General features: G+C 40.6%; 1 protein-coding gene across 4 annotated transcripts in view; it reads right to left on the reverse strand.

Annotated features, from left to right (window-relative positions):
• Positions 1-14532, reverse strand: part of Znf385b (zinc finger protein 385B) — a 401032-nt gene that overhangs the window by 68120 nt on the left and 318380 nt on the right. For 2 of the 4 annotated variants that reach the window (XM_059260776.1, XM_059260778.1), the window contains 2 exons: positions 9432-9470; positions 4112-4222 (listed from right to left, as the gene is read on the reverse strand). In XM_059260776.1, coding sequence (XP_059116759.1) covers positions 4112-4222; positions 9432-9470 — 150 coding nt within the window. The remainder of the gene's footprint in view (positions 1-4111; positions 4223-9431; positions 9471-14532) is intronic. The other 2 variants (XM_059260779.1, XM_059260777.1) reach the window with 1 other exon arrangement.

Here is a 14532-nt window from a genome sequence, read left to right on the forward strand (position 1 = left end):
CTACACTGAAGAGTGAAGCCAATTCAGTCTCAGGCTGATTTAGAAATGTTATTAAAGGAAATAAGGATGAGCATCTTCTTAATTCTTGCATTAAAATGTAAATAGGGTAATTATAAAATAATAAACTCTCTCCCCCAATAAAAAATGCTCAGTTAGAGAGCTCAGTTATGCAGATTATAGCACCATTACCAAACACTGGGAACACATATATGTCACATTTCTGAATCCGCCATCCAGATTTTGTGCTTTTATTGCCCAGAATCTAAGCATGACTCAGAAATCTCATTTCTTTCTTTATTCTCCACAGGGCTACTGAGTAGGGGCAGGAAGCTGGTGGTCATCTGCTAACACGTATGCAGCTGTCCTTGTCCATATTAGTTACACTCAGAAAAAAATGGATGATGGTGAGCACACACCAAAGGTGTGAGCAATTTTGAACTGTAGAGAGAAATTCTCATACCTCCCCTCAAAGCACCCATGGGGCAGATTTTGTTTTCTATTTTGTTTTTCAAACAGGGTCTCATGTTGTCCAGGCCTCACATTTGCTCCATAGCCAAGGCTAGCCATCAACTCCTGATTCTCCTACCTCTGCCTCCCATGTGCTGGGATTGCAGGGTGTGCTATCACACCTGGCTTCCATGACACAGTAGCAAGCATCATTCTGAGGTATTAGCTGTCCTATCAGTATGACAGATGTGTTTATGTCCTGTTCTGCTGATAGTGATTCCAGGGAATTATTTCTAACCACAGTGCTGGAGTGGTCCATTTTCCCATCATGAAAGAGAAAACTAAGGTCAACAGCGTTGGTGTCATTTCCCAAGTTCAGAACCAGAACTTAAACCCATGTTCAAGAACTTTTTTGTTTTGTTTTGTTTTGTTTTCAAGACAAGATCTATGTAGCTTGTTTGTCCTGATCTCACCATGTGGACCAGGCTGGCCTTAAACCCTCAGAGATCTGCCCACCTCTACCTCTTCCTCTTGAGTGTGGGATTAAAGATGTGTGTGTTACCATGCCTGGCCCTCCAAGACTCCAAATGCAGTGTTGGACATACAATTGAGAACTGAGTGGAAGATCTGCAACATGTTCTAGCTTTCATATCACTTGCTGGCAAAAGCTACTTCTTTGGAATGTCCCATCATCATCCAGGAGGGGTTCAATTAATCCTTAGACAAAAGTCAAATTACAGGAAATAGTACTGTAGGCACACCTGCAGACTTAGAGGCAAGACACCTGGATTTATGTCCCAGTTCTGTGGTATACTGACTATGAAAATACATGCAATACTCCTAAGTGGGAAACAACTACATAATCACCTGTAAGACACTGCATAAATAACCATGGAACATGCACACACAAACTACTAATGGGCACTCAGTAAGCAGACTGGGGACATGCACACACAAACTACTAACGGGCACTCAGTAAACAGACTAAGGGACATGCACACACAAACTACTAACGGGCACTCAGTAAACAGACTAGGGGACATGCACACACAAACTACTAACGGGCACTCAGTAAACAGACTAGGGGACATGCACACACAAACTACTAACGGGCACTCTGTAAACAGACTAGGGGACATGCACACACAAACTACTAACGGGCACTCAGTAAACAGACTAGGGGACATGCACACACAAACTACTAACGGGCACTCAGTAAACAGATTAGGGGACATGCACACACAAACTACTAACGGGCACTAAGTAAACAGACTAGGGACATGCACACAGAGACTGGTGGTGCAGTTTTCTACTGCTTTTAGAGGAAACTATTATTAGCTAAAAGCAACACAAATTTATTATCATACAGTTGGGCACCAGAAATGGGATGTGCATCTCCCTGGGCTAAAACGAAGGTATTGGTAAGACTGACTTCTAAACCTGTGAATATTCCTTGGCTTTGGGCACATTCCTTTAACTTCAAAGCCATCAATGGGCGATCAATGAATCATTAATGACTGCTTCTTCTGCCTTTCTCCTCCCTTTTCAAGGAGCCTTGGACACTGGGCGCACAGGATAGTGATTGATATTCTTTCTATTTTAGAGACAGGTGATTACCACCTTTAACTCCACCTGTTAACTTGCTTCCCCTCTGTGATATAAGGCAACATATGATGAGGATCTAGGTTCTTAGGACATAAGTATCTTTGTCTAGCACATTTGCAAATAAAAAGGTCAAGGAGTGTTCTACATTGACAGAATGGCTTCTCAGTGAACCATTATAATGTAAGAAATACAAGGCAAGAGGTGGGAAAAGGACTCCATGGGTAAAGTGTCTACCATGCACACATGAGGACCTGAGCATCCATGTAAAAGCCAGGTGGGGCAGCAACCTGCTGGGGACAGAAAATCAGATCCCTGGAGCTCACTGACCAGACAATCAAGCTGAAAAGATGAGCTCCAGGTTTTGTGAGAGAACCTGTCACAAGAAAACAAGGGGGAGAGAGATTGAGAAAAGCACCCGGCATCAACTTCTGACCTTCACACTCTTGGTCACACATGTGCATGCATGCCTGTGCACATATACGTACACACATACGAACATAGTGCATGTTTGGTACATGAACACCAAACAAACGAACGAACAAACAAACAAACAAACAAACAAAGGTAGATAAAAGTTTGTTACTCTATATGTAAGAAAAGGAAAAACACATTCACATTTAGATATAGTTAAAAAAAAAAAAACCTCTGGAAGGTTACACAAAAAGTACTAAGTGTTGATAATAACTAGAAATGATAAGTAAGGCTTGGTGAGTTAAAATGGATGAGGAGTTAAGAAGATTTATTTATCTTTATGTGTATGAGTGTTTTGCTTGTACCAATGCCAAGAGCACTGGTGTGTGCTGTCCCCATGGCGACCAGAAGAGGGCGCCAGCCCCCTGAAACTGGACTTATGGACGTGTTGGGAATGGAACCCAAGTCCTCTGCAAAAGGAGCTAGTAGTTTTCACTGCTGAGCCGTCTCTCCAGCCCCAAGATTGAGTGACTTTTCAATGTACCTCGATAACTGTGGGTTTTGTAGTAAGTACTGAAATCAGGAAGTATAAATCTTCAAAATTTATGCCTCTAGGGATTTCTCCTTCTTTCCTATGTGTATTCTAAGGAGTGGGTGATTTTTTTAACAAAAAGAAAAGGTTTGAGGAATTTGGATATTCATTCTGCTATCTTTACAGTCTGAGAAGAATTGCTATCTCAGTAATACTGAGGTGTCAAAGGAATTATCATCCTATGTTCCTCTGTTTATTTAGGTGTATTTAAATTCTTCAGTATAGAATCTTATGAGGTACTAAACACGCCTCTGGTGGAAATCACATTAAATATGATTGTTCAGATCCTGATCAACTTCTTTTCCAGTGAGTGCAATTTCACTGTGCTTACTGTGTAGAATTATGAAAATGTCACATCATGGTATATATGAAGAAGGATGTCTGTTATTTTTGTATTTCTAAAAACACATTAAATCTGTGGTATGCTCTTTGCAAAATGGCTTTTTGAGTCCAGAAACTTGGGAAATCCCACATCCAAGATACAGTCTTTAGATCCCATCTGCACTGGAAACTGGTTTTATCTGGTAGTTGAATTATTACCAGATTTTTACTGTTATTAATTTTTTATGCATTTAAAAAATCTTAGATTTTACCCTTTCTTTGGTATCTCTTTTTAGCAGAATGTCAGTGTTATCTAGTTATAAATTTTTTCCCTGTATTTATGTGAAATGGAAACATAACTTGTATAATACACTAGTCTTTGAGCTATTTAGTAAGATTGAATACATGCCTGAAATGTGATTGTTCTTGTCAAAAATAACATTTTTGGCATTCACTCAATTTTTTTTCATATTTTCTAATTTTCAAGTATTTTTGACAAGCAAATAGAATCAGTGGAATCAAGTATAAAACAAGAGAGCATCTTAATTTTTATGATCAATCACTTGTCCTACTGTTCACATTTGAAACACTGAATCTAAGTCACTTGGAAATTGGACACAATGGAGCCAGTGGGCCGTCAGGAGGAACCAGGCTGAGATGCCACAGAGCACGCAAATATGAAGACATTCAGGCCAATCAACGCACTTCAGAGAGCGATGAAAAAGTGATACTCACATCTGAGTTAAAACGAAGCTGGCAGACGTTACAGGAAATCACTTGTTTCTTCTTTGGGGGAATGGAGACTCCAAACGTGTGGTTGATGACTGCTTTCTGCACAGGGTCCATCTGAGGAGCAAAGGATGGGAAACACAAGGTCAAAATTAATTCAAAGGAAAGACAGCAATGTGAGCAAAGAAGAGGAGCAGAATTACCCCTGAAGGTTTTAACTCTTAGTTCCCAAACGAGGCTATCAAAGAATCTCACTCATCAGTAATGTTGTCTCTGGGGAGTTAAGAATAAGAAACCTGCGTGAAGTCATAACACACAAAGGACCACAAGAGAATCACCACATCCCTAGCAACCTACTATCGATGAAAGGATGCTTGGGACATTTTAAAGAATCATACCACAAGAAAACCAAAGATCCACGAGTTCGGGTTAAAATTAAGTTGTTAATGTTGCCCTTGTAGGAAGCGATAATGCTCAGCATGGTCTCGAATCATCTCAGTGACAGTCACTACAGATATATTTAACTTCTTAAGTTTTGATTTATGGCAAAGTTGTAAATGTCAGGCTCTTATTACAGAAGAGAATGTGTATCTTTATTTTCAAATAATTTATTAGCTTTCATGTCCTATGGATTGAAATTCACTGTACTGGAAAGTATATTACAAATGAACACTCAGATGCATGTAAGAGATTGGTTAATATGCAACCCTTGTTTAAATATTGATCAAGCAAGGTTTTGATTTATAGCCTGCGATACCTTTTGGCTTCCATATAAAACATACATATTCGGGAAAATACACAGTAATGAAAGTATTCAGCCACAGAAAAACGCATGGTGGTAGAGCCATCGCACTTAGAAAAAGAGACAATTCTATCCGCAGAGCAGATAAAAAGAGACTGTGATGATTCTCTCGTGTAGCCCAGGAATTAATCCCCAGCATTAACATCAGACAACTGGCAACTCACAAAACAATGCAGATGATGAGCGGTGAATTACTCATCAACAGGTGGGATGTGAGCAAGGCCAGGTCAACTGACACCACCAGCTAGGAAATCTCCCAAGCTCAGAGTTTAACATTGGATTAGTGGATGACATCTGAGAGCGAAGAGATAAATACCATCCCTGATCATGAGTATAAATCAAGAAAGTATAAAATTAGCACTTAGGAAAACTTACATATAGCAAGAAAGAGGCCAGTTATTGTTATAAATGTCATATTAACAACAACAACAACAACAATATATATATCTATCTATCTCACAATGATAATTATAGAAGAGGAGGTAATGGATCTGAGAAGGGGATAGGGAGCACTAGAGATGTTGGTGAGGGGAGAGGTAGAAACTAGGTAAATACAGTGTACTCACTTATGAGATTCTCCAAAAACAAAAATGCAAAGTTATTAGAATCAGCCTCCTTTTTGCTACAGTTTAAGAGTTGGGAGAGGTGACAGTAAAGAAACGGGGTGATGGTGTGAATGTATGTGTTCCGGAGTGGCAGATAGGGTCTCACATCCCAACCTAGAGCCTCGTGAATGCTAGGCAAGTGTTACCACTGTCCTACCTCGACAGTCCTTGAATTTTATTGCATGAGAATTAGACAAACCAATCAAGCTAAACAAACAAACAAGCAAAAAAAAAAAAAAAACCACCAGTGAGAAAAGAAAATCCCCAAAAGTCAGCAAAGAAAACATTAGGTATTTATTTTATTTGCAGATGTATATAACAAAATACTTTCTGATGGCTCCTAGGGATACTGATGTATTAGCATATCAATTTGTATTAGACTTAAAAAATAGAACAGACTGATTTAATTGGCAGTATTAAAAATCCCCAAATTTTCAAAGTTGACAAAAGAGCCTTTTATCAAGAGTTTTTCTTCTCAGACTGTGTAAAATACTTCCTATCTGGTAATGTGTGAAATACAAAGGATAAAATTGTACAGACATCTACCAAACATTAGCTCCTGAATGGCACTTGGCTCAGCTTTGCGGTATGTGTACACTAGTACTTTATCTTTGTATCACGGTGCTTTTAAAAACATAAATAATAATAATATTCATTACCATAGCTAGAATGTACATTTTTTTCATATCACTCATTTAAAAATATATTGAAAATTAATCTGTAAAATACAAACTTCCATTGTTTAAGATAAATGCACGTCTCCTGGTTTTACCTATGGTACGGCACAGAAGTACACACAAAATATGAACCTAAGATATTCTAGCTTAAAATTTTTATTAAATCAAGATAATCAGGGGTGGATCCAATACAATCCTTGAATAGAACTGTTCCCCTTAAATTCTTTTTCAATGAATTCCTAATATAACTGTATCCTGCTCAAATCTGACATCTGTACCACACCAGGCTGAAAACATTGCTTCCTATTTTTCCATCCTTACGGGTAAGTCGTGGCTGAACACTCCAAATATAGAGGCAGACAAGTTCCCAGCCACCTGCTTCCCAAAGCATGTTAAGGAGGTCCCTGCAAGACACTGGCACCGGATTCGGCTCCTGTAGTGTGGAAGATCCTAGATTTCCTCACAAAGCCAATTCAGTTGAGACAGCAGTTTTAATGGCTTCCTTGTTTCCTGACTTGCTGCCTTAATTTGAATGACATACAGTTAGCCATATCAAAATCTTACCTCTGATGTCTCTCACTTTAAAGGACACTCTATTGGGTAGCTTGCCCTTCTTGTAGGGCTCCCAATGGTGGGAGCAGGGGCTGTCCCTGAATCTTTTGCTGGCTTTTGAGACCCTATTCCTCATACTGGGTTGCCCTGCCCAGCCTTAATACCAGGGGAGGTGCTCAGTCTTACTGCAACTTGCTATGCCATGTTTTGTTGATGTCCATGGGAGGCCTGCCCTTTCCTGAATAGAAACCAAGGAGGAGTGGACTGCGGTTACAGAGGGGAAATGGAGGGGAGAGACAGGGAGGAGGAGAGGAAGGAGGGCAAACTGTGGTTGGGATGTAAAATGAATGAATTAATTAAAAAAAGAATACGAGGTTAGCTAATAAAGTCATCAACTATAGGAATGTATCTAACAGAAAGATTATACTTATTACTGCATTCATTGATGTTGGTATCAGTAATTTAATGTGTAAAGCATGGGATAACTAGAAAAGAAAGGGTTTTCTAGGAATAAAAATGAGTATTAGAAAAAGGACTCTGTTTTCTATGGAAAATGATAATTTCCCTACATAAATTTTTCAGAAAATACCCATGTTTTCCTCTTGTCTAAATCTCTTTTATCTTTCTCACAGATGTTTATTTTGATGGTAAATCCTGGGTGCTAGTGTGGACTGAGGTAAATACACCTTTTGGTGCATCTGTGAGGCCATTTCTAGAGAGGATCAGCTAAGCGGGGATGTGGGGCAGGGGAGAGGAGGTTGGGAGGGGAGGGGAGAATGACACTTCCTAACACAAGTGGCACTACCCAATAGGCTGGGGGACCATAGTGGAGCTAGAGGACAAGAGGGAGGAAACCCTCCAGCACACATCTCTGTTGTTTCCTCTGCCCATCAGGATGGCGGCTGCCTAGGTCATCAGGCCATCCCTGCCAAAACAGACTGAAACCCAAAGAAATCTCTCCTCCTATGGCTTGAATAGAAAATTTTGCACTCGGGCTCAGTATTCCATCTTTCAATGGCGTGGTCGGGGGACAGATGGTGGAACCGGGGAATGGTCAGGCCTACCTGGAGGAGCACATGCTGCTGAAGGGTAGACCTGGCCCCCAGTCCCTCCCTCACACCCTGCTTCTTATCTGCCATGAGATGAGTAGCCTCTGCCAGCCACATCATCCCAACACCACAATGTTCTGCCTCATCACGGGCCTAGAATAAACAGAGCCACGGACTATCGGCAAAACCCTCCGAGACGGTGATCTAGAATAAAGTTACTCTTTCTAGGTTGTGTTTCCTTTTGTGTTTGGGTCACATGGGTGAAAATGAACTACATATGCCCCCCCCCCCTTAAGTTGTCTTCTCTGGCATCTGTCTCAGCAACAGAAAGTATAAACCAGCTACAACTACATTTTTTATTCAAATACTATTGTCAGACACGACTTAATTAAAAGAAAAAGTGTAAAAGGGTATAGATGCTCTAGCTGCCAGTCTGTCTGATCCCTTGAAACAAGTGCCCGGTACTGGCATCTGACCTTCAATGCCCGAACCATATGGGCAAGAGTTAGATTTGCAGCATCATAAAAAGAGTTTTCAGATTTTTAAAAAACAGAAAGTGGTAATATTCTGAAATTTTGTTTCATGTCTTCCTGCAATGTTCTAAAAGTTGGATGAAAAGAATTACTATTAATTGCCCCTTTTTTGGTAATGGATGGTCATTCTCTATAGTCATAATGAGATCAGTCGAGCAAATCAATAGTTGTGGTGAAGCTGGGTTGAATGTGATTATCACCATGTTGACTCAGAGCAGTCGAAATCCCCACTGGAGGGATGGAAAGCCTCCAAGGCTCGTGGCACTTATGGGGCTCAGGAGCTTTCACACTGCCCTTTATGAGATCTCTCCCTCCCCTGGGGCTACATAGGAGTAAGCAGTGGACTGTGGGGGTCACTTTGGTCATGGAGTGGCTTGCAAACTGCCCAGGGGGGCTCCCTAGTAGTGCAGTTTACATGAGTTGTGCATGCTGTGGGTAGGACTTCTCAGTGGCAGAGATGCCTGTATGTTACCCATAAGGCTTTCTGGTAGTTTGGCTACCTTTGAGTTGTGCGCACTCCTGTAAATAACCCCAATAAACTCATTGATGGAACTGGGACAATAGACTTGGACAGAATCCATCCCTCAGCAACTGGGCTGAGCAGATGTTTCTTTACATCTCCCCAGGAAGTCACACGACAGTGGTAACTCTTTTATTATTCATTCAGTGATTTCCAGAATGAATAATGGATCCTAGATTAATAAAGACATTCCCATAAACCCTAAAATGTCAAGCTGTTAAATTTACCAAATAAAAAAATTACATATGTATATAATAATTTCATATATGGAATGTTAAGGTAAATTATTGGAAGAATTGCAATTATACACCAAAGCAATATTTTTAAAGATTTAATTGACAGTTCATAGACATTTAATTGTTAAAAATGAGTGCTTTCAACAATTTATTAAGTGTACAATGTAAGTTTTATATGACCAAATACTTGTTACTTAGTTATATCAATTTAGCGCATGTCATTTCTGTTTACACAAAAAAGTCCGTGGAGAGAGAAAATTATGATTTGCTGGGAAATAATCATAACAAAGCTCATAAAAGGAAAGAATAAATAAATCCCTGCCACATTGCTCCAGCTACCAGAATCCCTTACCTGGCAGAATTTATTGGTCCCAAATAAGCCTCTTCTTTTCTAAAAAAAGTAAAAGTTAAAAGTAATCATCTGGTGCTTTGAGTAGAATGTGCATATTCACACGTATTTGCATGTCCTAGAGACCCACCTCCCCGCCCATGTAGGTGGAGAAGCCTGAAACGCTGGCTAACTATAGCAAATACAGGAGCCAAGACGACTACTTTGCAGTGTGTCCAACGAAAACCACACGGAAATGAAAATCAAAACATATCAGTGCAATTAAGCGGTAGGTAATAGACACGGAAGATGGGGTAGTGGCTGGCAGCAGGAACCCAGGGGGCAGGAACCCAGGAGGCAACTGGAGGCTATGGACGGGTGAATTAACTACTGACAGCAGTGCTCCAAGATGAACTAATGAAGCTGGCCTGATCACCCTATCGATTACATCAAAATGAGAACAAACATCTCTTTTTGGTATATTCGCCAAGATCATGAGGGCCACAAACCTGTATGAATATGTATCTAGACTGTCACTTTCCCAAGTTATCTGCAGCTGCATGGGCTGAGCAACCACATGGGAACAGATGGCTATGGAGAAACTCCGACCCAGGAAGGTGGCCCGCTGCCTTCCACTGAGACAGGCAACATCTCCAGCGCTGTGTGGTCAGGTGCTGGATTACATTTTAGACACAAGATGATTTTCTAGATGGGACATCAATAGAATCACAAATTTGTCTGGCCATCCCAATACTTCTCAAGAGGCTTCAATTGAAGCTACATCCCATGTCTTTAAATAATTTAGCTTTGGAGGAAGGCTGGGCCTAGGAATAGCCCAGGTGCTACCCGAGTAAGTGGGAATATTGTTCAAGAATTATAGGAGACTTTCTTTTATCTGTGCTGTTCTTAAGGTAATTTCACCTTTAAACCAACCATCGATTTATGCTAATAACGTCCTTAAAAAAATTTGGTAAGCACAGATTATCTACACAGTTCAGTAAGTCCATTCCTACTAAACAGAATTAGAAGCCAGGGTTTCAATATTTTTTTATACATATATTTAAAAATCATCCACCCAATAAACAGTTCTGGAGTCCTATTGTGGCTCAGATGATGTTCTGGTCTGCATGGGGACATGAGTCACAGATGAGAGGAACATTGTTTTAAAATTGAAATGTGAGACAGTACAAACTAACTAACTGCTATCTGGAGGGTGAAAGCAAAATAAGAAGGCATGGGAAACAAACAAACAAACAAACAAACAAGGCCTGCTTCCCGTGCACTGTCCAACCTTGGGCTCTCCTCTCCCTTTCTGGCCTTCTCACGCCTCAGTATTCAGGAGCCTCCTCTTGGCCTGTGACATCAGTGTTATCCTGCAAGGGTGTCTGCCTCGGAGTTCCTTTCTCTAGATGAGCCATAACACTAATGAACATCGGAAGAGAGGCTTTGCTTCTCGGAGCCTTACTCTAGGCTAGGATACATGGAAGGGTTAGCTCATGCCTTCTCACTGATGACGTCCCCCATATGGATGAAGAACCCCAGGCCCTTAGAAAGTCAATTGCTGTTCACCCTTATGAGTCAAGCTTCAAGCTTAGGCAGGGTTCTCCCTCTACACTGACCCTGGCAAAGGAACACCCCAAAGGATGCTGGGACCATGTATCACGTGGCATAGGATGAGTCTAGAGCTTCTAGAGTCCAGAAGGCAGCTGCCTGCACGTGTCTCAGAGAAGTGCCCCTGGCTTTTCTCTTTTTGATTCTGTCTGCTCTTAATATGCACCCCCGCCTTTTAATTGAGTAACTTCTTGAAAGCCCTATAAAATTTGGGCGGTTCTGCCCCCTTTTCAAGTTGTAGCTGTTTGAACAGGATATAAACAAAACACTCTGAAAATACGTAAGAGATTACCGGTCAGCACGGGTGCGGTGGGGGGGGGGGGGCGTGAGGCAGAGTGTCATTAATTGCACCTGCCTTCCCTTTACTACTGCAAAGAGGACTTCAGTTACTAAACCCTGTGGTTTAGATCTTCTGGAAGTTTGGCTAAGCATCAGCCTTTTAACTGTGACATTATCAAATTACTGTAGTACACAAAGAATAACTATTCTTTTTCATCCCCTTCTTTCTTAATATCAGACTTATGGGGAAAAACAGTGACAAAAGAGTCTCATTACACTTCAAATATTCATGAAATGACACATTTAAAAGCGACAGCTTCATTATTGAAGAGCGACCTCTCTCTAAAGTTACTTCAAAAACAGAGATCAAAGTACAAAGAGGGCTTCTTGGGAAGAAGTGCTTCAGTGGGAGAGAGGAGGGGATGAGAGAGGGTAATGGGCAAAACTGGCTGAAATTCATTATATTCATGTGTGAGACTATCAAGGAAGAAGTAAATGAATACAGTTAGAAAGTTTGATCTCTTCCACTGAGTCCTGTAGGGGCTCCGAGAGCCAACAAGCATGTTTATTCCATCCACAAAGAGGATGGCTTGGAGTAAGGAAAAAATATTCTTCATCTATTTTGAAGGAACAGTTTGTAAAAGTCTGCGTTTTCTGGTAGTTCTTCTACAATCTCATTTTGCAGGATCAAAAGAAAATACAGAAGACTCTTAAACTAATTTGCTTTTAGGTTTTAGGATTCCTAGAGATTAAAGGGGTTTTTTTAAATAGTAAAATAAAACATAGTAAGATAAAACAAAAGCATATTGGAGTTGACAAGACCAATAAACAGAAGGAAAGGAGAAGGCACAAAAATCAGAAACCCACTCATGTACACACTCAGGAATCCCATAAAAAAAAAAATAAACTGGAAGCTCTAACATATATGCAGAGGACCTGATGCAGACCTGTGCATACTACCTCAATCTATGAATTCATATGGTGATCTAGAGGGCCTTGTTTTCTGGGTGTCCTCCATCCCCTCTGGCTCTTACACTCTTTCAACTTCCTCTTCTGCAGGGTTCTCTGAGCCCTGAGGGGAGGGATTTGTTAGAAACATCCATTTAGGGGTTGCGTGTTTCAAGGTCTCTTGCTCTTTCCATAATGGATGGTTGTGGGTCTCTGTATTTGTTCCCATCTGCTGCCAGAGGAAGGTTCTCTGATGATGGCTGAGCAAGGCACTGATCTGTGAGTGTGTGTATATACACACCCCCAACACCACCCACACATACACACACACACACCATGGAATGTCATTAAGAGTCATTGTATTGCTCTCTCTCTGTCTTTCTTTCTCCTCCATCACCATTTATTTATTTATTTGTTTGCTTGTTTATTTTTAATAGTGTCACACTCTATAGCCCAGGCTAGTCTGGAACTCAGAATACAGCCCAGATTAACCTTAAACTCATAGGCAATCCCCTGACCTCAACCTCCCCTGTGCCGCATTATAGGTGTGAGTTAGCATGCCTGGCTTGACAGACCATCTTTAAGCCGTTCTGAGTAGAAAGAATAATCTTTAAAGTTCACTCTTTCTGGCAGTTTTGTTGCTATTTTGTTACTGGGCGATGCCAGAAGTCTAGTGTGTGTCTCTTACTGACATGGAATATCTTAACTCTGACAGTGGATCCTTGTATGTAGCAAACATTGTCACTACATATATAAAAGGTTCTCTTTTCCTGACCGCCCACGTGCCTGGTGATTTCCCATGCTTTACAAAGGCTCAAGAGAAATGACTCAAAGTTGTACTCAGACTGCTGTGTAATTCGGAATGCCACACCAGTGAGCCTTCACAGAGTTCAGTTTAAACAAAGAGATGGTCAACTTACTCCTCCGTGGGTACAGCACTACTTACACTCACACCCAGCACTAACTTGGAAAGTGATGATCCTATCTGAGTGTTAGATGAACAAACTAACGAACTGAGATTCTGTGGCACAGGATTCCCAATTCAGGTTAATAGCACTTATGCAAAGGTCTGACTGGTTGATTTGATGAGTCAGAAAACACAGACCAGATTCAACCCTAACCGCAATGGCTGCTCTCAGGGAGGGGAAAAGCATTAGGGTAAAAAGCTGAGCTATGGTTAAGGGAACTTCCGCTTTTCCTTGCTTCCATTCTTAAACAAGCAAATGTTGACGTGTGACTGAAATCATGAGGAAAGAAAGCATTTTTTTCCAATCAGGATACAAAGAACATTCCAAGAAGGTTTTAATTTTACTCTCAATGTTCCTATAGTTAAAATAATTTCTGGTCAAATTATAAACACAGAACTGACAGATTTGTGTTCATCTGCAAAGGCACTGTAACGATACTTCCTATCATATTGCTACATAGGCTTTTGAAAGAAATGAAAAAAATTAAAGAATTTGTAAAGGGGATAAAACTTATTTGGGATCATTGAAGAAATTAATGAGAATTTACCTCTACTGCAAAATTTAATAGCTCTGTGCAAGAAATGAAATAGCGGGAAATAAGACTAATATTTTCTTATCCCCAGAGAAGTTGCTTCCCTCAAAGTATTGTTTTATTTTTCTCAATAAAATATATTAACATTTTAAAAAATACATGGTTGACTATGAACTGTATGACACAAATATAAATACCCATGAAGTTGTTACAGTTCGCTGTTCAGAGTAATAACAACAGGAATTGGTTTCACCAAGAGAATGCAAAATAAATAGACTGACTCTTGCATTGTCTAGTACTGGGCCTCCTTGGGGTGAAATAAAACAAAATAATATATATCATTTCAGGAACTCAGACTAAGAAATCTTTTCATTTGAGGGCAGGTTATGAGAATGATCATTCTGTAACACATTTGAAGAAGAGAGCTATCATAATGTTTGGAAGACAGGCTAGATAGAAGATAATCTTCAAAACTGGCCTCTAGTGTGGTGTGTGTGTGTGTGTGTGTGTGTGTGTGTGTGTGTGTGTGTGTGTGGTGTATGCACGTCTGTACACGTGTGTGTGTAAAAGAACATCAAGTGCCCTGCTCTACCACGATTCTTCTTATTTCCTCGAGACGGGTATCTTACTGAATCAGCAGCTTGGTTACCTATCACTAGTCTGGCTGGCCACTGGGCTGCCTCCACTCCCAGGCACTCCATCAGTCACAGGCACACCATCAGCCACTCCGGGTTCTTTCAGTGGGTGGGTACAGGGAGTCAGAGATCACTCAGGCCCTTGTGTGCAC

Source organism: Peromyscus eremicus, chromosome 4 (genome assembly GCF_949786415.1).
Source record: "Peromyscus eremicus chromosome 4, PerEre_H2_v1, whole genome shotgun sequence".
In the NCBI taxonomy this organism is placed as follows: domain Eukaryota; kingdom Metazoa; phylum Chordata; class Mammalia; order Rodentia; family Cricetidae; genus Peromyscus; species Peromyscus eremicus.